The sequence below is a fragment of the Fukomys damarensis genome, unplaced genomic scaffold, assembly GCF_012274545.1.
Source record: "Fukomys damarensis isolate Sample0158 unplaced genomic scaffold, DMR_v1.0_HiC HiC_scaffold_3, whole genome shotgun sequence".
Taxonomy (NCBI): Eukaryota; Metazoa; Chordata; class Mammalia; order Rodentia; family Bathyergidae; genus Fukomys; species Fukomys damarensis.
In genome coordinates this window covers 33283259-33309873 of record NW_022900915.1, presented here as the reverse complement: position 1 = coordinate 33309873, position 26615 = coordinate 33283259, and the positions used below count along the sequence as shown (strand labels likewise).

At 37.5% G+C, this 26615-nt stretch overlaps 1 protein-coding gene across 8 annotated transcripts in view; it reads right to left on the bottom strand.

Annotated features, from left to right (window-relative positions):
- Mctp1 (multiple C2 and transmembrane domain containing 1) overlaps nt 1-26615 on the bottom strand; it is a 499895-nt gene that overhangs the window by 322135 nt on the left and 151145 nt on the right. For 7 of the 8 annotated variants that reach the window (XM_019209437.2, XM_019209438.2, XM_019209439.2 and 4 more), the window contains exon 1: nt 9118-9323. The exons of the other annotated variant lie outside the window; for it this stretch is intronic. In XM_019209437.2, coding sequence (XP_019064982.1) covers nt 9118-9174 — 57 coding nt within the window. In that variant the 5' untranslated portion in view covers nt 9175-9323. Of the gene's footprint in view, nt 1-9117; nt 9324-26615 lie in introns of those variants that run through there. 8 annotated transcript variants of the gene reach the window in all.

Below are 26615 nucleotides of genomic sequence, written 5' to 3'. Positions count from 1 at the left end.
AAGCTGCAGAAGGTAAAAATGTATAACTAGACTTAGATGCACAGGAGTGGCTAAACATGAACCTATCTTTGTGATTACAAATTACATATTTGCAATGCCGAGGGAATAAAACAAAGGCAAACTTTCAAGCATGAGAAAAATTGTCTATGTAGGCTCTGTGTGTTCTTCCAGAAAGATGGCAAGAACACCATTTAGCAATATAATAATCTTTCCCCAAAACCTGCAATAGACACAGTGATGCAGAGATCATGATGTAATGAAAATAGAATTCTAATGTAGCACATGTAGTTTTTACCTTTTGGTTAATTTGTGAAAGATTTTTATTAATGCTCACTATGAAAATGCTTGTAAAAATATACAAGTTGTGACTCTGACCTCTATTGTAAAGCACCTGCCATAAGGATCCAAAACCAAATTTATTTTCCTAATACACTTTGTTTCCATTGCCTAAGACTTGGGTATATCTGGACTCTTATTTAGTTGTTTTTGAGCAAATATTTTTATAGGAAAGCTTTTTGTGTTTCCTTCCCTTGGAAAATTGAAATAACTACCTAAATATTCTCTCGAAAGTAACTATTGTCAGTAAGACAAGTCAATATGATTCAGGCTAGAGAAGCCCAAGAATACTGCTAGCAGAGTCTGCTGGATGATTCTGGTTGAAGCTCAGAAGACCTGAATGGTGATTAGGAGGCAGAGACTACAGACTGGACTCAGAATGTTCAGCTGGGAATGAAAACTGCCTTGAGCTGGACTAGCAGCTGTGCATTTTACATTCTGGCAGAAAACTTGTCTAATTTTGCCCATCTCCTGAGACTTTTCAGGAGACTGAAATTAATAGTGGTGGACTAAATAATCTGGTGGAGGAAATTTGAAGGCAGCCCCAAATCCAAGGCACCCTGGGGTGGGTACTTCCGACTGCATCAACCAGATATACAGTGAGAAACAGGAGGAAAAATCAGATGTGAAAGGTGTACAGCTTCAAGAGAAAGGAAGCCCCTGCAAACCTCGGGTCTTAGAAAGCATGGTTGCTGAGAAGATTAGCATTGAAAAGAAGCCAAATGAATCCTTTGCTTCAGGACAATAAGGAAGATGGCTGAGGGCATCTGAAGAATTGAAAGGAATTGATTCCCTGGGATTCATTTGACTTTGCTCATCTATCTAGGCACTCGGAGGCTGCTGCAGCCATGCTCCAAAGTGGCCTGGCTACTGCTCAAGTGGGCAGCAGACCTTGGCATTGTCCACATGATGCCCATTTCTCAAGCATGCAGAACACAAGTTATGGCATCGTGGATACTTCCATCCATGCTTCAAAGAAAGACCTGACAGGCCAGACAAATACCCCCAAGAGATGGGTGTGTGAAGCTGTGGGAATGAAGCCAGAATTATGGTGCCCCCCCAGGAAATCAGAAATGGCAGGAAAGTGGAATGCCTGCCCAGTAATATCTCATGAAGCGAGCAGGACCAGCTCAAGAGAGGCCATGTGGACCACAACCAGTGAGGTCCTAGGGGTAGGACCACCAGTCACTTTGGAACATACATTTCACCATGCCCCAAATGCTGAACATGGAGCTACAGTATTTAATGTCGGCCTTGCTGGGATTTGGTCTTGCGTAGGTCCAATTCATTTCTATCCCTCTATTCCTCCTTCTTTGAATGGGAATTTTGACCCCGTGTCATTGCATTTTTGGATTAACTTGCTTTTTAAAACAAGGTTTACAGAAGTTCACAGCCGAGTCTGCCATGAGTTTCCTTGACTTGGACATTTGAAAAATGCTGGAACTGTTGAAACTTTGGGGAAGGGCTTAGTGGATTTTTAGCTGTATGCAGGACAATTACACCATGTTAGGTCAATTTATGACCTTACTGTTGTCTATATTTGGAAATTAAATACAGTTTAAGATGATGTGCTTGGGTATCCAGTTGGCAAGGGGTGGACTGTGATCACTAAGCTTAACTGTCACCTTCCCTGGATTATGAGACTCATGGAAAAGTTACTAGATCTTGAGGACACTGGTCTCCTGCTATGCTTCCCAGCCACCAGGAACTAAGCAACCTTTGCTCGGCCTTCTACACTGATGTTATTACCTTGCAGCCAACTGATTGTGAACAAAATCCTTTGAAATTCTAAGCCAAATAAATGTCTCCTCCTTTATGCTGTCCGTCTCAAGTATTTTGTCCAGCATTGGGAAAGCTGGCTGATACATGGGTATAACAGAACTCTCCAGGTAATTCTATGATTTATCATAACCATTACAGTGAAGAAGAAAAGAAACCTATCCTAAAATAATTAATAGATTCAGATAATGTAAGAGGAGTTAGAGGATGAAATCTTCATTAAGGGATGCTAAAAATGAGTCTCAGACTATAGATATGGGGAATCTAGGTCTCCAGTCATCCAGGATAATGCTTTTCACTGATGTTGACTTGGACCACACTATTCCTAAGACAGAAAAATCATCTCCAGAAAACAGTCCGTCATAAGAATGAAATGTACTCTAATAAAACAATGTACTTGCACAGCAAGCACCAAGAAATAGAATGTTGCAAATAGTGAAAATGTGCTACTTTGTTAAGGACCATGAGAAGGAAAATCCATCCAATGATTCTATGCTGATTAGGATGATTTTCTTTTCTTTTGTTTTTTTTTTTCTTTTTGTTTTTAATGATTGCTTTAGGTCAAAGCCAAGTATATAATTTTCCCAATAGACTGTTTCCATTGTCTATAACTTGGACATATTCTGACACTATTTAGTTGTGCTTAGTCAAGTAATTTTACAGGCAAATTTTCTGTGTTCTCTCCCTTGGAAAACTTAAAACAATAACTATCTTAAAACATTCTCTGAAACCTGCAGAATTTTCCAACTCAAGTCTTAGTCACTGTCTTGATTTTGAAAGTCATCATTCACAACTGAATGTGCCAAATAAGTTCTAATTTCAAGTCTTAATTTGACACTCTTTTTTGCTGGAAAAAAATATTTTCATTACTGGATTGAAAGAAATATACATTTGTACATGATCAAATGCTTTTTAAGTGCCTTTTGGTTTGATAGTTTACCTTCTTTTGCATCTGATTGTTTTTTCATAATAAATTCTAAAGTGTCAAACTGATAATTTCCATAATTTAGATTATTTTTTGAGCTTTTAACTTTATTATCCAAGTTCTCTGTTTCTCTCTCCCCTCCCTCTGCATACACATATATACACATTATATACTATATACGTATGTTTGCACATCTGTATACATTTAGCTTTGGAATCATGAAAATGAAATAATGTTTCAATTTTGTATAATTAATAAAACTCTAATATGAAATAGAAGGACAGGCATGTAGAAAGAAATGACTTACAGCTGTGCCTATTCTACACTGCAGTGATCAAAAGATAAAATATGAGATGAACTGAAGTGAACTCTTCCACACCTTTGACAGCATTCATCTGTACCCACATACTCAGTGGTGGTATAGTTCCTAAGTAGTATCAGGCATATGAGTCATGACTTGGAGCAAATCTAGGGAAGCTCCAGTTTATCTTCATCATCCATCTCTCTATCCAGTCAGACAACCATCCATCCATCCATCCATCCATCCATCCATCCATCCATCCATCCATCCTGCCACCCACCCAGCCAGCCAGCTAGCTTGTTCGGAAGTATTCCTGAGATTCTACCATATATTAGGCATTGTGCTCATGCTAAGAGTATGTGGCACTGCAAACAGAATTCTTACTTACAAAATATTGAGGAAACATGAGTGTTTGAAAACTATCCAAGAATTTCAAGCATGACTTAGGAGTCTCTGAAGAAAGCAGATCACAAGGAACCTAGTTTGCATAATGGATCTAAACTTTTCCATTATATCATTTATTCAATGTGCTCCTTCACCCAAATAATGACTTTCACCAGGAAATGGTTAGGGAATGTACACAGAAAAATAGACATGACACAAATATTCTATTAAAATACTGATATTCCCACAATTTGTTTCCCTGGTGCTGCATCAAAAGACTAATGCTTGTAAACTATTTTATCCCAACTTTCCACCTCAAAAATTATAGCAACAAACAAGTCATACAGTCAAAAAGTACAATAACCTACCAAATTCTCAGTTACGCTTGCTCATTACAGACACATTTTGCATTAATATTAGCCCCATTTTTCATGAATTCCCAGGCAACTTCAGAATAAAGGCCTGGGTTTCATTAAGAATGAGAATATTATAGTCATCAAAACAATTAAATGTAGCAACATTAAATTGTTTCTTTTTCTTTCTATGGGATTTTCTAGTAGTCATTCCAAAGTACCACAATCAAGAGGATCTCACTGTAGAAAGCATAGGATATAGTTATGTATCTGGATTCTAGATCCTGTCTACCTAAGTTCAATTCTGGTTATTTTACTACTATCTCCATCTGCAAAAAGGAGGACAACAGTGTCGAAGTTTGTCAAGTTGCTATAAAAGATACTCATACAAAGTTATTATATACCCCAATTTAATGCTGGATATTGTTATTGTTATTATCTTGAAGAGAGATACTTGTGGAGTGGAGGATTTGGAACTTGATTTGTTATATTTGGGTATGCTGTAAATTGCCACGAACAAATATTACTAATCACATCCCACCAGTGAAATGACTCAAGCAAGGGGAGACCAAGTGACTAATATGGGTCTCTCCACTAAATTAAGATGAAATTAAAATTCAACAAACCATCATTAAGCTTTCTTATTTTGGGCTTATTGCAAGGGTTTATTCATTACAAACCTCAACACCTGTAATGGAGGCATAGCTGGACTCCTCTACTGGGACCCAAATGCTTCACTTCACCTTGGTGTTCAGAAGATCACTAATCCATATTTTCTTGCACATATGGGGCTGTTATCTGGCATTAGAGATTTTTCCTAATTTTGTAGACAGAAAAACATAATTGCAAAGATGACACAGGCTCCATGGCTTAGCTCTGGTGATGAAACCAGAGGGTGGGGCCAATGTTACAAAGAAGCACTGATTCCTCCCACTGCAGTCCTGTACCCCAGAGTTTTGCTCCTTAGATTCTTCACTGCCCTGCTGCCCTTATAGGTAGAAAAGAAAATGTTTAGTACCTACATCTGTCAATTTCAACAGTTCTCCTTCACCTTCTAGTGGTTATAAAGTAGATTCATATAGGTCTTAGAAGCAGAGCAAACACGAATTTTATTACAAAGCAAATGGATCCATACATAACATCATAATAAATTTCACTTATCTCTCGAAGCTATAAGTTGCAGCACCGAATGTGATGATCACATATTTTTCATAGGAATTAAATTTTTACCAAGAAAAATAATGGTCATATTTTGGACTCTTTTTTCTTTTCAGTACTGGGGATTTATTCCAGGACCTCAGTCATGCTTAGCAAGTGCTCTTTCCACCGACTGAAGTGCTAGCCCTCAAGTTTAGAATTCTTAGGAGTAAGAAGTAACTTTTATTAATAAACTAACTTTTAATTAATTGTCTTCTGATCTCAGTGTCAAGAAGTTTTAAAGCAAAAGTTTCTCTTTGAACCTTTCCTTATTAATATGGTAAGGCATTAAGCTCTATAAGTATAAAGTCATTTTCTTCTCTTCTCATTGCCCTTAAAAAGTTTTACAGATATAAAGCTGATCAATTCTAGTAGAAATGGTTGAAAGTTCATTGGTTATTTAAATTATCTTTGTTTCTTTCTAAAATATAAACTTTGGAGAAAACCTATTTTTAAAATGACTTTCAATAAACCTAATAAAACACTCCAGGGCCAGGGATTTAGCTCAGTGGCGCCATGCATACCTCACCAGCACAAGGTCCTGAGTTCAATCTCCTAGTATGAAAAAACAAAACAAAACAAAACAAAAAACACTCTACCATACCATTTACAATTTTAAAAGCCAAAACTAGATCTCTATCTACTAAACATGTTTCCTTTATGGCTCACTTCCCCAGAATAAGGACTTCACTACTTCTTCCAGAGAATAGCTAAGAAATTGCAAAAGTCAGATGGTATATTTTGATAACAAATCCACACTCCATCAAACTAGACCAAGCAGAATCCTCATCCCACAAAACATGCAAAGAAAATATGTCTTCTGCAAAACATTCTACCAAGAAAATAGCTTCCTATGAGCATGTTCATCAATATTTGCAACAAAATTTTAAATATTTTTAAAAGACACTTAAATAATAGTACACAAAACTGGACAAGCAAAAAGTCCAGGTTTATATGTTTGCCAAGACACTTGTAAAGAAAGTACTTTTCTTAGTCCTTTCAGATTTTAATTCTTTTTTTGTAAAACTAAATTCCAGATGACATCTGAGTTCCCTTTCAAATACACAATTGTGGATAGCTTACTCTGAGATAATGATATTTAAGGGCATACGAAGTTCACAAAGCATTCACATCAGCCATTTCACTTGATCGTATAAGAAAGACTTGATTTTAATTTTCAGGGTATGATGGAATCAGTTACTGCTCCTTAATTTTCTCAACATGTGTGCCCTTTCTGATACACAATAGGACTCACCCCAGACAATAAGATCTATAGCATTAACTAGAAAGAAGTTTAGAGTGCCCTCAAGCTATCTGAAGGTTGATAGACCGCTAGGGCTTGTGTAAAATTGGGTCATTTTTAGAGCTCTTCTTTGCAAAATATTTCTATAAAAATTGGAAACTGAGATGATAAATGAGGACCCCATTCCTAAAAAGAAACACACTTAATCCTGAGTGGAATTTCGAGTATTTCTGATGTCTTTCACCTAACTTCAGGAAAACATAAAAATCCTTCCTCAAAAATAGGCCTACCATGCTACAGTCAATGAAATCCAATAAAAATGCCATTTTATTTCATCTTTGCAACAATCCTGTGCAGTAGGTAAGGCCTAGAAAGTCTGTCCCAATCAAGTCCCCAATTATTGTTCACTTCAAAGGCCAATGATTTTCTGATCATTGAAATCCACGTTATCTAATACACTTATTTTAGCCATGTAGTCTAACCTCTTGCCGACCTTGTTCATCATTAAAGCCATCATGAAAAGGAAGAGAAAGAGGAATATTATACTGCTCAATTATGCTCCCTTTGCTTTCTTGCCTTCCTTTCTCCTCCCTCCCACCCACTGTCCACACTCCTCTGGAGGCTCAAAACAAAACAAAAACAAACAAACAGGAAAACAGGCAAAAGATGGATACTAAGAAAAGGAGGAAAAACAAGGTGCATTCATACTGTAACCTGATAACCTCCAGCTAGCTGTAAAATGTCTTAAATAAGTCCATATTTAAAACAGAGAATATTGCAAAATAAGAACTGACAGCATTTGTCAGTCTGAGCTGTCATTCATACCAACAGTTTGTATGGCTATAATAGACTCAGAAGTGATGATTAGTGCAAAAAGACCTGCTTTTATTTTGATACGAGTGAGCTCTACTCCATTCTATTTATTCAAGTTTGATAATTCACATAGAGCATAAAAAATTATCTATGTGAAATAGGAAGAAAAGGGCTAAAGGTGTAGGGAAAATGGGAAGGGTAGGGGAAAGGTAATAAGGGAAAAGAAAAAAATAGGAGAAAATGAAACAATGGAAATAAAGTGTTTCATTAAATGGGGAGGGGAGGAAGGGGTGAAGGGAGGGCAGGGACAAGGGGAAAAAATGAGAACCAAGACCTGTCATGTAAAGGTACAAGATCCCAATAATGAATGTAATTCTACTGTATACCCTAAAGTTACCAATAAACTCAATTAATTTAAAAAAATTATCTAGCAGAATATATGACTAACCAGAGTAGCCCTCTTTCTGCCCACGCAAAAAAAGCAAAGCATTATGTATAATCTAGAAGCAGTATATTCTGGTCATAACATCTCATATTACAATGTTTGGTGATATGTGCTTTCATTATTATTATTGTTATTTGAGGTCCCAAAGGCACTCATTAGTGCAAAGTCATTTAAGGAAACCTTTAAAGGTTTCCTTTTCTTTCTCCAGTATGGAATATTTGCCTTCAAATATGGCTGGAAGTTGAAATAATTTTAATTTCTCCTACAAAGAAGAGAAAGAACACATGCCTTCCATCAGCTCATTGACCTCTTAACCTTTGTAAAAACATGAATTGTTAAATACATATCTAATGAAAAGTAATTTCCATATTTTGGTTAGAAACATGGTAGTGGGGATAATTTTGAATACAAATGAAACAATTGCTAAGCATGACAGTGAGTCAATTAAGATGGGAGTATTCATAATGCCAACCTAATAGATAATTTAAATTTTTTTTCAATTAATATTGTGCAAATTCACAGCTGTGACTTTCAAAATCAAATTATCTTTTTTCAATCTCTAATTTAAGGGCTTTAAATATTAGTATCTGAGATTATATGATACTACACACCACCTTAAACTCTGATTTGAAGTTATTGTTTTAATTTTTAAAAAGCCAAGATAGTATTCCTGCCTCTTAGTAGCCAGTTTAAACAATTTGAAAAACAAACCCTCAGTCATTTTCTATCCAGATTTCTCTATCCATCCAATCTGTATACGGCCATCTCCAATAGCAAATGGAGAAGTAGGCTGGGATAAACAAGCTCATGCACATTTTAAAACAATTAGACTAATCAGGAGTTTATGAATATAGTGCCCTTTCACTTCATTAGAAATCCAAATATGTCAAGACAAGAGGCTTTCACTACTTTTCCACTTACACTTCTTACTTATAAAGATCTCTATTTCAGTGAAGAAATAGTTATAAAACTGTAATTTAGGATAAAAATCCAAACATAATTATATTAATCTTACGTATAGTTCACCTTTAACTGACCTCACAGAGTAGCAAAACGAAAAATATTAAAACCCTGGAATTATTCAACTCTTAAAAAAACCTAAACATAGAGATGCTTCACCATTTCCCCTTCTGAGGCACTGTATTTTTCATGAACAGCTGGCAGCTAAGTATCTCACAAACGCATTCCATGGTAAGTTTACACTTACTTGCTTTAGACTCTTGAATGCCACCTTCAAAATCCTGTGAGAAGGCATTTTTCTCAGGCACAAGCATGCACTGAAGCTGCCACATTAATTTAATGCAGCCACAATCCAGTGAGTAAACCAAATATAGAACTTACCTTATTATAAATAAGTGGCAAATTGCAGGCACTTCTCAGCTTGAAGCTATCTAGCATAGCTGTTTAGAATGAACAAAACCATCTTTCACTCCAATTAGAGAACTGCATATCCAGACTTGGCTTTTTTACTGAATAAGCAGCAAGCGCGTCTGTTCACCTCCACGGGTGAGCAACAGCCTCTCTCCACGGAGCACTTGCTGCTCTGAACTGCAGCGACTTAGAATGAAAGTAAGAGGAACCCGTGATGTTTAAATACCATTGCTCCAGCTTCACAGGATATGACTCAACTCTCAAACCGGTAGGGTTAGAGTTTCCCTTGGCAAAACTGTTAGTTTGATTACATAACAAACATCATATTTGGGATCCTACAATGTTTACACACTAAATACTAAAAACTTTTCGCATGCTCAATCAAGCATGCACTTTTAGTAGTCAATCTCTTCTCTGTGGCAAAAGCCACAATCTGCAATGAGAATAATTAATGCCGAACAAAGAAACTACTCTGCTTGCTCTCGCAGTGAATTAATTTGTTATTAAAGGTGTGTGACTTGCCAACATCTCCCTGACAGACATAAAAAAGAGGCACGCTAAAGTCACTAGTGTTTCCATCAGTGCAAAAACAATGTGTGGAATAAAGCTCTGTTTTAATATGCAAGACATGGCAATTCTACACAACAATAGAATTCCTTCGCTAAATAGATCATTGTGTCTGCCCAAACTGTTTCCCAGAGAAACTCTGTCCCACGAGGAGGTCATTACCTTGTGATGCTAGCTCTGCCTACCTTCCCAACGTCAAGATCTTCTTTATCTGTTTTGTGAACAGTTCTAAGGGAAAATGACTACTGACACAACTAGTGCCTCTAGTAAATGTGGCAATTTTCTGTGCTTTCTTCACCTCTTAACTCTGAGCTACATTAGTCTTGATCACCCTTTGAAGTACTGTATTTGAACATCTCAGTCCATAAATAGTGTATATAGTCTCAGATCCTCACAGTCTACTAGGTAAATTCAATTAGCATCACTATCATAAAGGAAAAAAAGCTGAAAGAAAGCATGTTGATAACAGTAAATAAGCAGAAACCAGAGCAGGGCCATTAACTGCAGCTACAGTGTAAGGTGATCTGCATAGGTTAGTATAAGCATTTTAGTAGTCACATTAAAAGGGTAAAAGAGAAACACATAAAATTGATTTTAGTAATAAATATTATAGTATATGTAAATATAACTTCAGCGTTAATATAAGTATTAATACTTTGCCATTTTGTACTAGTTTTATAGTTCACTACATACTTTACACTTGTGTTAAGTTCCAACTGAATAGCTACATTCAAGCCACACTAGCCAAAAGCTACTTGCTGCCATATTGGATAATATAGGGCCAGAGTTTAATGTTTGTTCTCACTCTTCAGATTGTAATTCAAATATTCTTTCTTCAGAAAGCCCTTCCCTGAACACCTTTCCTGCACTGACTTTCTTGAATTTCTTTCCATCTCATCTTTTATTTCTTTCATAATACAATTCCTTCATGATACAATCTGGAATAATCTTTATTCAGTTATTTGCTTATATGTCACTTAAATAATATAAGTAACTCGAGGGCAACGATCTTGTTGTATTCAATAATCTATCTCCAGCTACCGGCATGGTGAGCAAAATTTAATAACCATTGTTTAATAAAGAAATAAATTGTGTAATTTCTGCTATGGTTTGCCAGGACAAAACACGTTTGTTTGCATCACTGAATTTTCAGCCAATATAGTAAACAATCTTTTTCTGAAACAAAAACTTGCCTCTTTTAAATAATATCAATGATCCTGTTTCTAACGTGCTTCGATATACAATGTCATGTAGAAGCAAACTTGTATCATTACTCTGCCAAAGATTTAGAGAGATGCTTAGATTACAGACTTTAGTCTCTGTGACATAAATCCAGATACCACTAGGATACCTATTATCCCTTATTCTGAGACACATCACACCAGTGTACACCATTCACAGAGTCACAGTGCTAGAGTCACAGGTGGGCCCCACGCAGAGCAGGGAGAGGTGAACCCCCCCTTGGGCTGCTATTGGGAAAGAGGCTAAGTTTGTAGAATGTTAAGTCTGAAAATGTCGGTCGTCTTATTTGCTGCCACATAATGTGATGTTTTCTGAAAATGAAGCTGGTCAAGAGAAAAACAAAGCCAAAGATATGAAAAAGCAGGTTCCTGGCAGCGCTATTATAATCCCCGGATCTCATTATGCCTTGTGATGCCTGGCTTCAGTGGCAATGATGGATACTGTCTAATAGTGAAACATTGGAAACTGCATACAGCTGTGAACACTGGAAGAGTTAAAAGAAAACAATGGGTTAACCATACTAGGGAAACTGGGGAGATTTGTTTGTGTTTTAAAAGAATCAGGCTATCAAGGCAACTGATAAGCAAAGATCTCTAAAAGATATTAAATGGAAATACCATGTTGCAGAAAAATGTATCATCCCAGTTACGAGTGCGTGGGTTTTTATATGCTATTTCATAGAAAGGGTCTTGTGGGGTGCTGCGTAACAGCTGTGGACAGGTAGTTATGCCTAAGGAAGAGAGCCCATCAATTTGCTCAGTTGATTATCCATTGCATAAATCTTATGAAATGAATTCATATATTCCTTAGGTAACTTGCAAAGAATGTTACTTTAAAAATAATTTGACGGATTCATAGGAAAATGGATACATATTGAAGATATACTCCTAAGTGAAATAAATAAGTCCCACATGTGTAAATACCAAATAGTTTCCCTGGTGTGAATATTCTGCAACAATGCATAAGATTCTAATAAGATTACTGACATTTAGAAATGGGAGGAAAGGAGCTAAAGGTGTAGGGAAGGTGTGATACGTAGGGGAAGAACAAAAAGGGAAAAGAAAAAAATGTGAGAGAATGAAAAGATGAAAATAAAGTGTTTGTAGATGGGGAGGGGAGGAGGGGGTGAAGGGAGGGCAGAGGTAAGGGGAAAAAAATGAGAATCAAGACTTGCCATGTAAAGGTACATGATCCCAACAATGAATGTAACTGTACTGTATCCCTAAATGTACCAATAAACTCAATAAAAAAAAAAAATTTAAAAAAAAAAAAATAATAATTTGACGGGCCAGGGACTTAGCTCAATGGTTCCGGCACCTGCCTTGCAAGCGCAAGGACCTGAGTTCGATCCCCGGTACCAAAAATAATAATAATAATTTGATAGTTTGTATTTCCGTCTTATCCTAAGTGAACAGTTCTTCTTCATTATCTTTTCAAAACAATGTCACAGAAATAAAAGTGCTCTTCCCTGGCCCAGTCTCCATTCTTTACCAGCCCTGATTTATGTTTTCTGATTTCCCAGTCTGGTTAAAGGATATTGCAAAGATGGAACAGAGACAAAGACAGGATAGAGAGCAGCAGAAACAGACAGCAAGCTGCATTAGAATCTCCAGTGCGGCTCCTGCTATTGGTCAAGGTCTGCTTTTTTCCTCCTGGCCTCCTGCACGATCTGTTACTGGCTTAATAAAACATAGCTTGGATTTACTCAGATGCAATGTATCAATAGACTAATATTTATGATAATATGCCTCATATCATATTAATTTAGTTAGCCTTGGGTTAAAATAATCTTCTTATTTACACCTCATGGGAAATTTTCCGGTTTCTGAATTGGGTACAATAATTGCTTTCTCAATTAACTTGGAATCTGAAACTTGGTTGTTTTTGTGGTTTGCTCACACCCTTAACTATCGTTACATTACTTTAGGCACAGTCATAATATCTTCTGCTTTCTGTTCTCTCCTTAAGAATCACACAGAAAAAGAACTCTGAGTCTGAGGCAGGAGCAGAACCCTTCTGACTTTTGACGTGGCTAACCAGGATTTGAATGTACATGGGGATGTCAGATCGATGCTGTTGCTGCTGTCTTGTTCTTACAGCGTACTTATCCTAGTAGCTCTAACCGTCCTCATAATCTGCTGATATTCTCCTTCCATTCTCTTTGCCTCCACTTAAATCTTATCAGAATGCCCAATTTGCTTTAGGCTTTCTGAAAGAAATAAAACCTTACAGATACATTTGAAACTTGCATATATCCCTGTCTATAGAATTCTCCTCCTCTCTTCCAGGGTAAATACTCTCCTGTGTTAAAATATATCATTTTCAGAGATTTTTTCAATGCTTTTTCTAGATATGTGTGTATCTATACACAAGAATCAATTTGCATGTCTGAAGCTTTATAAAATGGTATCAGTCTGAAGATCCAGTAAATCCTGGCTTTTTTGGGGGAGGGAGGTGTTTGTTTTTTTGTTTTTGCTTAGCACTCTCTTGAGATTAGCATATAATTCTATATAGCTTTTTTCATCTTGTATAAAATTACAATTCATGTACCCATTCTCGTATCAGTGGACATTTAGGTTGTCTCTTATCTATTGGTATTGTCAAAGTATTCTACTCTTGTACATGTGCAACAATTTCTCTGAAGATGAATAATTAGGAATGGAATTGTGGGATCATAGGACATGCACAACCTCTTTTCTAGATACTACCAAACTACATCTCAACATAATTAGACCAGTTTGCAATTCAGCCAGCGGTATCTGAGAATCCTTGCTGTGCCAGAATTTGGCAAATCATCTCCACAATGTTGATATGTCTGATGGTGAAATATCAAGAGTCTTGATATCCCAGACTGGAGATTGTGATTGGCTTTTAGTAAAGAATTCAGTGTATTAATCTGGATCTCCCCGATCACTAACTGAAGTTGAGCATTTTCCACTTTATTGGCTTTTTCTCCTTATGGGGTAGTTTTTATTTCCCATATTTGGGGGAGATCTTATTGAAGTTATAAAAACAGCTTCAGTTTAGATATAACTTTTGTTTTAACATTCTTTATAATGTCATTTCCTTTTTTTTTTTTCTGCCCATGCCAGGGGTTGAACTCAGGATCTCAGACATACTAGGTAAGCACTCTACCACTAAGCCACAGCCCTAAAACTTTGGTTTTTCTCAGTTAGTTACCAATGTTTCCTGCATTAAAATATGAAAAATACTTTTAAGAAATTATTCTTAAAGCATTACCAGCAGTATCTGATTGCATGTCTAAAGGGGAACTGAGATTTCCTGCTTCTTCTGATTTTCCACTTCCATCACGTACTGAATATCTAATATGCTCCCTACACGGTGCTCCAGGGCGCAGATGTGCAGCAGTACCTGCGCTCTAAATGAGGGAAAATCCTTGTAAGCAGATTGATGATAATGAAGATGACGAAGAAAGAGAAAAGTAACCATGCAGCCTGAGACTGAGCTAATGCGTTCTGTAATAGAGTTTTAGAAAGATGAAGATGTTACTGTAAGAGATATATAAAGACGCCATGGACACTGAGAGAAGGGAATATATGATAACTTTGTAGCCCAAAGATCACTCACAAAATAAGTGGCTAAATTTGAGAGAGTAGAGCCCTGCAAGATACAGTAAGACTTGGAATTGAGATTTCTATTTTCTCAAGGAGCTCAACCTTATTTAGAAGATTAATAAGAACTAAAGGGAAGACAGGTTACTTTCACTGAAAGGAAACAAATACTTCCTTGGGAGACAACGTCATTTTTAAAATCAGTGATCCAATCACATAAAGAAATTTTTTCACTTTTGCTACTTTTTAGTTTTAAAAAAAGTCTACAGTTCTTAAGAGTCATAACAAACGAGGCACACTATGTGCCGTCTCAAATTATTGATAATTTGTAAAATTAAAGCTAAAAACTTCTTGTTATTAAACATTGGTAATTACATTTGTAAACAATGTACAAAAATTTGTTTCTGCTGTAAATGCAGATTTTCTCATTGTGTTTCTCAGTTCAGTTTCCTCTAAAAAATCTAGAAAATGAGACAGTTTAGCATTTCTGACCCTGAAGCAAAAATGTCTTGGAGCTAGAAATAATGACCATCAGCATCACACATTTCCTGAGGGAAGATTACAGCCATCCCACTTCCTGAATCTCTGAGGTTTACACTTCAGCCCTCTAACCCTCTACAACTTCCAAACCCAATGTGTTTTCCCTATTTGGGGGTGACTGTGAAGTGAATCTGCAAATGAGAAATAAGGCCACATGGGAATTGAGTTTTGAAACAAAAATATAACAGGTCAGAGCATAGATATTTATCATTGTCAGAATAATGCAGACTAAATGCCTGGAGACATACACACGACCAAGAGGCAATGTGGACCAGAATCCCGCACCTTGTGAGGGTCACAGTGAACTCGTGATCAGCCTGACGTCAGAAGGGACCAGATCTCCAGATTTTTCGAGAAAGGTTACAGCTCTGGGTTGTTACATGAATACTTCTGATTTTTCAACCTTAGCTTTCACACGGTATGAGGCAAACGAAAGCTTTTGAAGGCCAGATGTGCCCTCATGGACAACCAGTGGCAGACCTTCAGGCATGGTGATAATCTGATTAACATACATGTTCTACCTATAGAAACAACAAGCCAAATCCGTATGACATAGTCTAGACTAGGAAACAGTTGGAAGGCAGTCTCAGAACCAGTCCTAGATAATACCATTCAAATGCTGTGGCAGGATGGTGGCTGTACCTTCTTACTGTGGACCTGCCTCTCTAAATCCATTAAACTGCAAGTCTGAGGACAATGTGCTCTTCTGAGTCCATGCTCAGCAAGCTGCTTTCTGATCAGAATTTAAGATCTCTTCTAACACACTTTCAGGGGAAAATGGCGGGAAGCTTGAGGGATTAAAGGAACAACTCAGCAGCCGCCTCTTATCATAAATTAATAAATGGACTGATGGGCTAGAGATTTGCCCATGTGCTATAAAATGAGCTGGGCACACGAGCTGCTCATCCTAGCAGTTTCACTTCCTGTTGTAAATGGAAACACTGGCAACATGTATGAGCTCTGTTAGTCTGAGCCGAGCTATGGAGGACGGATGTGAATTGTAAGGTTGACAACTGTGGTTGCTGGGCCTACAAGGCTTCGGACAGTGGTGATTTCCCCAATACAGAGCCGCCCTATGCGGCCAGCTGGGGTCAGGAGTAATTTATCTTAACACCTCACATCCTCCCACTCTACTGGCAGGGCCATGTGTTTGAAAGGATCTTTACTTGTGTCTCCAGGGGCCCAGAAACAACTTAGAAATGGGAGTTACCAATGAATGATAAATGGAAAGGGTCAGAAAGCTCACAGAAATTAAAACCTATTTGCAATCACTGGCACTAGGAAACAAGCACTGGGGCGTGTGCTTACCATACTCCTTTCACTTAATCTTCATAGAAACTATGAGAAGTATATACTACTTTGGACAATTATTCTACTTTACAAAGGAGAAAAATTGTTGCTAGTGGAGGTGAAGTAATCTGACCCATCTAACAAGAAGTGGAGTTGGGATACCATACCGTGTTGTTTATGTATCTTTTCCCTTTTTTACATCAGATGTGCATTTTGCACTTGCTATATTCCAAATGCAGTTTTAGGTACTTCACTAATGTTAACATATTACACCGAATAACTTTATGAATTATTCTAAACATTCCCATTCTGATGGAGAAACTGAAGTGAAGTTTAGTAACTTGCCAAAGATTGTACAGACACAGGTGGCATGACCAGGGTTTGAGCTCCGGAAAGCAAGCTCTGAAACTCTGCTATTGCCAGAGAGAAGTGATGAAGAGTCCGATTTGAAATATTAATTCTAGTACTACTGTAAGTACAGTTTTTCAAAATGATAGTTGAAGGCACAAGGGAAATCAATGTCTTATGTTACATCATTTCTCCTTATTACATGCCAATTAGATGAACTATAATCCCTCTTCTGGATTTGAAAGCTGTGGAGCAAGCAACCAAAATAAAATTCTACAGTCGTGAAGACAATTATGTTTAAGAGATATGTCCAAGAAGGATGATAATTTTAAGTCTGCACCATTCCCCCCTCACTAGTGCAGGAAGAATAAAAGAAGCTTTACGTTTTCACTTCTGCATTCATAAATCCTGAGAGGTAAAGCCTGCCGTGCCATACTTCCTAGAATTCTAAAATGAAGAAAATATTCTAGAGTTTAAATTACAAGTCATTTCTCCTAGAAACTGATCAACTTTAATTTCAGAATAAAAATATATTGAACATAAAGAAGTAGATGTGGATACCTCCTACTTGAAACCGAACTTTCTGTTATACCTAAAGTGAAACTTTCAGATCCATAAATTCTTGACTTTTATTATGAATAATGCTTTGGAATGGATTTGATAAAAATAACACCTTCTGACTCATCGCAAACGTGAAAGAAGCTCTTCCTACAGTGAGGAAAGGACTTTACTGGTTCCCATACCACTCAGCAATCCATTAGATCTGTTGTTCAGTCAGGGTCTAAAAGGAGAACTCAACCCTGAGTCCAGAGGTCTCCTCCCTGAAGTCCTCAGTCTGTTTTGTTCCTTCCCCATTTGATTCAGTTTATTAGCTGCATCCACAATCCATCTGGAGGATCGGAGGGGAGACGCAGCATGCCACAGAGTCAGCTCCTCATGGACTGGCCCTAAATAAAAAGGACAATACCTGTAGTACTCTCCTCCTGCCCTTGATTGTCCACAAGCAGTCAGATCTTTCTGCTCAACACAACTGACACGATCTGGTTAGCACTGGCCCAGCAACCTGATTTTCCTAGTCTGATGCTGCATAGGTCTTCAGCACAGTCCCAGCCCCACGTCCTTCCGGTGCAGCTCGGTCTGTTTTCATCTTTGTCGGTCTTTCTCCATTCACTCGTGACCGCTCCCATTCTTCCTCCCATGCTTCTCTGAATCAAAAAGTTGTGGGGGTCTTAAAGAAAGTATTTAAGGAAACGACACAGGGAGGTTAAAACACTCTAATGGATTTAACTGGATGGCTGAGTAGTACTGGAACACTCACTTTCCAGACATACCCTCCGTCTATGCCAGTTCCATACCATGTTTGCTATTGCCATCAACATTATTATGTTTAATATTAAATCACTTGCCTTTGAGGTGAGAAATAAAAAGTACAAGTTGTAAATATAACTTGTCTAGCTCTCTTTTTAGCCAATACCTCATTTTCTCTTTATAAAAGGGGAGGGGTGGTGCTAGTTCTACTGGCGAATTGGTTGTATTTTATACACACTCCTAAGTAATTCTCTAGCCTTTTCTCCTCAGTCCTGTTTGCTATTTTTCTCCTGCCCCTTAAATGCTTTTTCTCTAGGCTCAGCCACTGCTTATTTTCCTGGAAAGCTCCATGAGGCCAACCAGGTGCCTGGAACATGGGTACACAAAGAGGCACCTCTGGGGCCTAATGCTCGCCCATCCAGGCACTGACGCTGCTCTTCTCTGATCAGTGATGCAAAGAGAAACTGCAAGCTCAACATAGCCAGACTTTCTAATTAATGAAGACCCATGTGAAGTATTTTTCAAAATATTGCCATAATGTTTTGGCTCTCCAGATTCAGCCTAGGAGCCCAGTCTTTGATGACACCTGCTTTATATTCTTACAGAGTACAGTAATGTTATCAAGGCCATACTAATTACTGCTTCTATGCAAGTGGCTCCATATCTCAGTCCTTAACCCAGACCTGAATTATACATGTGTATTATGTATATTATGCAAGTATATAAAAATAATGTATAAATTGACTATATAAGTAAATTAACAGTCATTGAACAGTCTACCCCAGGCACTGGGTAATCAAAGATGGATGACCAATACCCAAAGGATGCCCCTGTCCAGATAATTCCATCTGGAAATGTTCCTAAAATCTCAAATGGGGCTTGTTTGAAGTTATATTTATCACCACTGTGTCACTTCATACTCCTCCTTTCCACCTCACATCCACCCACCACAGTGCCTCCTCCCTCATCTCTAGGAGACTGTTGCCCAAATCGCACACCAAGAATTCATCCTGGACTCTCCTATCACTATGACCAGACAATGACTATGAACACTGAGGCCAGCTGCTTCAATGACACATGTACCTCACTTTACATGCCCTACTTTCTACCTTTCACAGTACTTCCCGATGTTTAACTTCTTACATGAACGATTGGGGTTGTTTTGTGGCAAATCTTAAAGCATCTCTGAAAATGTTTGTGACAATCCCCTCTCCCTTTGAAACTGTGTTGACTTTTGTGACTGTTATTACCACCAAAATGCAACAAAAGCAATGCCCTGTAGGCTGAGGTGACATGCTACAAGCCTTTGCAGTTACCACCTTGCTCGCAGGAACAGTCTCTCTCGAACCTTCAGCTACCCAGCCTCCTAGGGGCTGCCTTGCTGTGAGGAAACCCAGCCGATCCTCATGGAGGATTTCTCCATGAGACCAGAGTAAGAGCAAGAGCTCCCCAGCAGGTCCTGATCTCCTTCAGCTTGTTTCATAATTGTTTCCAGCTCCAGGCTCCATCTAAATGCAACTGCATGAAGGACGCTGAAGTAGGACTTTCCTGCCAAATCATTCACACATTCCAGATCCCCAAGATCAAGAGTAACATAAAATGGTGGAGTTGAGGGGCTTCATTACAAGTAACTTCTTACACAACAGTGGTAACCCAAACAAAAAGGAGATTTGACCACAACAGAAACCTGAATGACTTGTGTCATTAAATTTGGGACAGAGAGCAAGGGGAAGCTGAAAGGTCCACCAGGAAGATGTCAGCTGAAGAGGATGGCAGGAGTTAGTTACAGGCTTCAAAGAGGCTGAGAGAGTAAGAAAATATGCTGCTGGAAACTGAAAGAAAAGGGTCACTTGTTAAATAGGTGAAGAAACTATAGCAGCACTCGTTTGTGGTAATGTGGAAAAATTAGAAGTGGACCTAGTGAATCTGATGATGTAGCTGAGGATATTTTCATGTATTATTTGTTCACTTAACTTCATTTTATCTGCCAGTAAAAAACACAAAAAGAAAGGATGTCGGATTAGTGGCACAAGCCTGTAATCCCAGCACCCCAGAAGGCTGAGGCAGAACTACAAGCTCCACCTGGGCCTCAAGTGGACAGGCAATTTATCAACTTAATGAGACCCTGTCTCAAAGTTTAAAAAAAATTTTTTTAGAAGGACTGGAAATGTGGCTTACTGCAAAGGCTTTGGGTTCACTCTCCAATAGTGAAAAATAAAATAAAATAGAAAAATTATGAAGTAAGGAGCAAACTATTACAGACAAAGGAGCTAGGATTTGATAGATTTAAAAAACAAAAACAAATACCTGCTTCTACCTCTCCGCCTCTCTCTACAATACAAATCATTTTCAACTTACAAAATAGCTTTAGTCTAAAGAATCCAATAACCCAGGATGAAGTTATAAAATCTTTTATTAAAATTTCAGAAAAATTGAAGGCACTGCCTCTTCTAACTTTAAAGATTAACAGTGTCCCTCCAAGAATCTTAAGAGTACGCTTTACAAGTTATCTCCTTAAGACAAATGGGTCTCTACATACAGTATCCTAAGGATTTATCTCCAGGAATCTCCAAGAGGCCCTAGAGTAAAAAGGACTACTCTTGAGGATATGGGTGGAAGGATGTCCCTAGAAAAACTCAACAAGTATTTGAGAGAATTTTTCTAGTGTAGGAACCACCAAACTGTACTAAAAGAAATAGGGATGGTATAAAGTAAAAAGTGGAATTTGACAGCCACCATTCCACATACAGTATACAAACTGAGGCTATCTAGTTGAAAATGTGGTGTACCCTCTGTTTGTTTGTAACAGAAGATAAAAGTTGAATAAAAGGATAGAATCCAGAGGGTGTCAAAGGATTATTCCCAGCAGAAGGACAAAATTGTACAGCAGAAGCTGGTGACACGAGCAGGGATGGATTCCAGTATTGGAGTGGGCAGTAGTTTATGTGTGCCTGCTGTCCCCTTGCATTTAGCGAGACCACAACAGTTTACCAATGCGTGTCCTGCTACTGAAAGCTGGAATTTGTGGGATATGGTGGCCATAAATATCTCTTCAATTCACCATTCCAGAATTGTACCCAAGAAAACTTACCTTCGCTTGAATCTTAAATGATAAGTATCTGGTTTTAAGTAGATGTTTAGAGATCAGAGTTGGGGATGAGGTTGAGTATATTTCAAACCTTGGAAGTACTGAAGGATAACTGTATGGTTAGGTATGGAAGATTGCATTTTCCAAAGATGGCCAACAAAATTTCACCCATTCCGCATGTTTTTCTACAATATGACCTTGATATTCCCCCCACGGGCAGGTCTAGGCTCACTCCCTTTGAAACTGGACAGGATGATGACTACAGTAGAAGTGAAGGCTAGATCATAAAAGCTCACATAATATCCATCTAATTATTTTGAGGGTTTCTCTTAGGATCCAGCTGCCATACCATAAAGAGCTGAAGAAGCCCACATGAAGAGAAATCTAGACCCCCCCAGACTATAGCTACAGCTAAGTTCCAAGCCCAAAACCAGCACTAACTTGCATCCACTTCAAAGGAAACATTTTTGAAGAGTATCCTTTAGTCCTCAACCAAGTCCTGATGCATGAAGCAGAGACTAGATACCATCGCCAAGCCCTGCCAAAACTGCACACTCTTAAGGCTGAGATCTAAAACATGTGCCCAAAGTCTCATGTGTTTGGAGGGTAACTGGATTATGGGAGTGCTATGTTCCTTCACCAGTTTATCCACTGATGAGCACGGTGGCTGATTGGCTGTTAGGAGGTGGGGCCTGGTTAGAGGTGGATCATGGGGTATGATCTGGTTGTATATTTGTCCTTGGCCACTCCCTTTTTTTCTTCTCGGCTGTGTGTATTGAGCAACTTTTCCTCTACTATGCTGCTTCTGCCTTGAAGCCTCCCAACCCAGGACTGAAACCATGGGTCAAGTGTTGGCTGCTTTATCCCAGTGATGAGAAAGTGACTAAGACACACAGATGAGTAAAAAAATTACTGATGTCTTCTTAATCCTCTACACATGGGGCAAGGTGTTAGACAGCAATAAAGACAACTTTCCTACTGCTCTCCCCGCCAGCTATTTATCCTCATTCTTCATGATTTTTTAAAAAAATAAATCTGTTTAAGTCGTATTCTAGACCTTCCTTTTCTCCTATTTAAAATTCTACCATGAAACTAAGCACACTGAAGTTATGAATAATTTGTTAATATTATAGTAGCATTAAATATTCACTGAATAAATTAATTATCAGAATATTTTCTTTCTAACATTTGGGTAGGATCTATAATAGAATCCTGAATTATGAACAGTATATTCTGTGAAACTAAATTACCAATACTGCTGATTTACCTTTAAGGAATCTAGGAGTTTTTTTAACTTTTCAAATGCCAAAATAGTTTTTGTTTACAAATTGAGAAATATCCCCAAGAAAAACCACTTATGACTAAAAAAATTTAATGTGAAATCATCACACATTTCCTCACAGATAGATGACATACTGTTTTGCCTAAATTTTAATAACTTGATTTTGGTAAATTCTGAGCTATAAATATAAACATAGTTCTGCTTGACCATATAAAAGTATTGCAAGGAATTCTCAATATTCTGAGAATAATATTAGCTCTTTCAATTTCTGAAAATTTCAAAATTTTCTGTTAAATTAATATACTTCATATATTTTTTTTCTAAATAAACCTCCATTATGGCTATAGTATATAGCTACTTCCAAACTCTCCCTGTAACAAATTCTTGGTGTTTATGCTTTTCATTTTCTTTAGGTTGGTTGGTTCCTAATCATTACTTCTAGCCAAGGTGGATAATTTCCTGTTCTATGTTTTGTGTTATATTTTTATAACAGCTATTTCCGCTAAAGAATTTAAGGTGTTTAGCATTCAGAGGCTCCTGAGGGGTTTGATTGTTTCAGCAAACTTTTTCCACATACTGCAAGAGCAAAGAGCTCCATTAGAAGGAAAAGATTACAGGGAAAGGAACAGAGGAGCAGTCAGTGGTCAGTAGAGCTTGGTTTATTGTAGAGCAGGGGAAACTCAAGGAATTGTGAAAATAATGCCATTCAAATGACATTCGAATTTATAGTGCTACCTTTGAGAAAAGAAGGTATTTTTTAGGTGGATTAGCAGCAGGATATAGTACTCTTTTGCTCAGTTCTTATGTTGTGATAACTTTTGTACTACAAAAAATAATTTAAATCGTGTTATAATGACTCAAAATTTATGTTTTTTCCCTGTTCTGTGTATATGAGATGTAACCGAAATATAGTGGATGTTTAAATTTTTAAAAAATAAAAGACAGCGCCATTACTGCCCCTCAAAAGCCCCACCCTTCTTTCAAACACACTTATCCCACTGTTCTGGCCACGTTATGATGCAGCTCTGGAAGTCCTGTTTCATGAGTATCTTTATGAAGTGTGATCATAAATATGGCAAACGGGGGTGCTAAGTCCCATCACACAGAAAGCAGGCTTTGAAAAGCATCGGAGGGTGTCCTCACCCATCTTATTCATCGTGTCCAGCACCATGAAACTTCTGGCTTTTCGCCAAAGTGAAAATTACCACATTTTGAATTGACTCAGGACATCCAGGCAGCCAGGACAGTGCAACTAAAGCCACTCACAAAAGATTTCCAGGATTGTTTCAGAAAGGTGCAGGAGCAAGGACTGAAGCAAAGGGGACCTGGGGGAGATTGATACGATATGTTTTCTATTGTAATATATTTTTTGAGTGCTGTGATATCACGTTTTCTGATCATACATCAGATTTTGACAAGACTGAAGGCTGATGAAGTCAATGATTCTAGTTGACATTAGCTAAAACTAAAGTCACTGAAGAAATTAACTGATATATTAGGTAGAGAAATAGGGAATGGTAGAGACACTAGACCAGAAACAAGGGGAAGCACAGAAGGGAACGAGAAACGGTCCGTGTATTCCTTGGTCTGAGGCATGACAAGAGCTCTGGGGGACAGACAGTGTGTGACTCTTAAGCAGGGAGGACCTTACGCACCCTGAAAAGAGGCTTGGAGTTGGAACTAAGCTGCTTCAAGCTAATTAAGAAATGTGGTATTTCTCACACACGTGATTTTGTGGGACGAGACTCAGCCAAACAAAATTAGAGAAGCACACGGAACAGTCAATATTCACATTGTGAAAGACCGACTTTTTCCGTCAAATTTTTGACGGTGGGAGAGGGCATCTCAACAGCTTCTTAATGGGGTCATTAAAAGGTTATTAATGACTTCATTATATTTGGTGAATAAACCCAAAAAACTGCGTTCTCAGGCAGACAGAAAGGAAAGTCTAAGTTTGATTTATTTTTATATCCACAAAAGCAATAAAACAATATATCATCACTTGGTAATAACACACTCTTCTAAGTAGCTTGATTAGGGGCTAAACTTTGCTAAGAATCTTAAATGTAGTGAAGGAAAAAGAAAAATAAGTCAGAGTACGTGTGAATCAAGGGAGAAAAACAAGAGGAAGGGAAAAGCAAAGAGTTGCTTCCAAATTTGCTTAAGAATATGGGTCTGCTTTAAAAGATTTTCCATAAATGGAAGAAGTCCCAATTCTTTCACTATTCTGAAGCAGAAAAGCTTTTAGTATCTTACAGAGGTACATGAAATAAATGGGAGCTGAACTTCAGGAACAAAAGCTAAATACCATAAAAGGCTTGAAATACTTTTTCTTAGAAAGGACAGGATTTTAATTGTATCAAGCTGGGTTATGAATATGGAACGGATCAAAGAAGAAATAAGTTGAACTTTCACAATAGCTCCCCAACCCAACATATTAATGAATATCATATCTTTCTGAAAAACCTAAATATATATCTACATGTTTTACATACCACATAGTTCCACATATTTTATGTTATATTGTTCTAAATAGTTTCAATAGTAGCTCAAGCTACATAATTTTGTGTAATTCCATTGTGTTTTTGTATTTTCATGGTGTTTAAATGCATTATGCATTGTAATTGTTCCAACAGACCCAGATAGGGTGCTTTACCCTGACAGTAAATCATTTTAGTAGCATTTCTCCCTGATTACATTAACAATCAATGTCCATTTGTACATATTAGGAAAATTCTGAAATATATTGATAACAAAATAAATACTGCCTATAATATCAACTCTTACAATAATAAATGATAACATATTCATGATCTTAACATACGTTTATGAGCACTTCCAAAATGCAAGGTCCCTGTTTTAGAATAAAGACAGCACAAACTCCATTCTTTCACTGAGACCAAAAATAAATCCACAAAGAAATAAATAATATGAACAACTAAAAATACTATGAAGAGTAAAACAGTTTAATGTGTTAGTGGCAGAGTGACAGGTGGGGGCTAGGAAGAACTTAAACTAGCACAGAATAGTGGGTGACTCTGACAAGGTCACTTGATCAGAGAACTGACTGATGACAAAGAAAGAAGCATGGCAGGACTAAAGAAAGGACTGCACGATCATTTCAGGAACATAGACCAACACAGGAATGATTTTTTGGACTAAAAGAAGTAGAAAGGCCAGCATGACCAGAGTCTAGCAAAGAAGGGCAAAGTCAAGGGAGAAGAGGTTGGAGAAGTGAACAAGCCCTGATCTTGTAGAATCCCGGAAATAGGGAACAGGAACTTGGATTTCCTTTCGGCGGTTCCCATCATGGGAGTCACATGATCTTTTCTAGAAAGAACTGCTGCGTACAGGTTAGATCACAGCACACAAGAAAAAGGTTGCATGTGTGTGCCAGGAAGTGGTTGCAGGAATTCAAGTAACACAGATGAAGCAGTGATAAGACCTGGGGAGTATTTTGGATAAAGATCATACAAATTGCTAATAGGAAAGACCAAAATAGCATTTCAAAAAAGAGATAAAAAGTTATACTCAGGTTTTTGGTCTGAACAAGTAGGGGCACAGTAGTTCTAATTAAGAGAATAGCAAAAGGTCACAAGGAAAGTTCTTTTTCACACAGTGAGAAAAAAATACATCGTAAAAGAGACTTTTCCACATTTGCTTGGCCACCTTCAGACACACAATTTGATTTAACTTGGTATCTGAGACTTCTGACATATTTTTCTTTATCCAGCTAAATGGTTTCTGATCTCTGAACTTTTCTGTTTGTTTATTTAAAGTCCTACTTTGTAGATTCATGGTAGGTTTACTACACTTGATCTTAGCCAAAAGGCTAAGAGATGGTAGGCTTACTTTTTAATAATATAAAATCATATTTTTGCAGTGCTATGATGATCACATATTATAAATAAAGGTAAATATATTTCCAACCAAGTAATCCTAGAAGCCTTCAGATTGAGCCACATTTGTACACATTAAGCACCTTTATTTCTTCTTCTTCTGTTATAGCTGACTTGGATACTTTATATTTCAGTGAATGTGTATATGAAAATAGTTGTTTTTCCCATTGACTGGGAAAAGCTTTTCATAGTAAGAATGTTAATCTTTAATGTGTAAATGACCTATACGTGTCACTTCTCTTTCAATATTTAGTGTTTTTGATATGCAAAAGTATTTAATTTCTGCACAAATGTATCAATCTTTTAACATTTTCTTATGTTTATAATGCTAC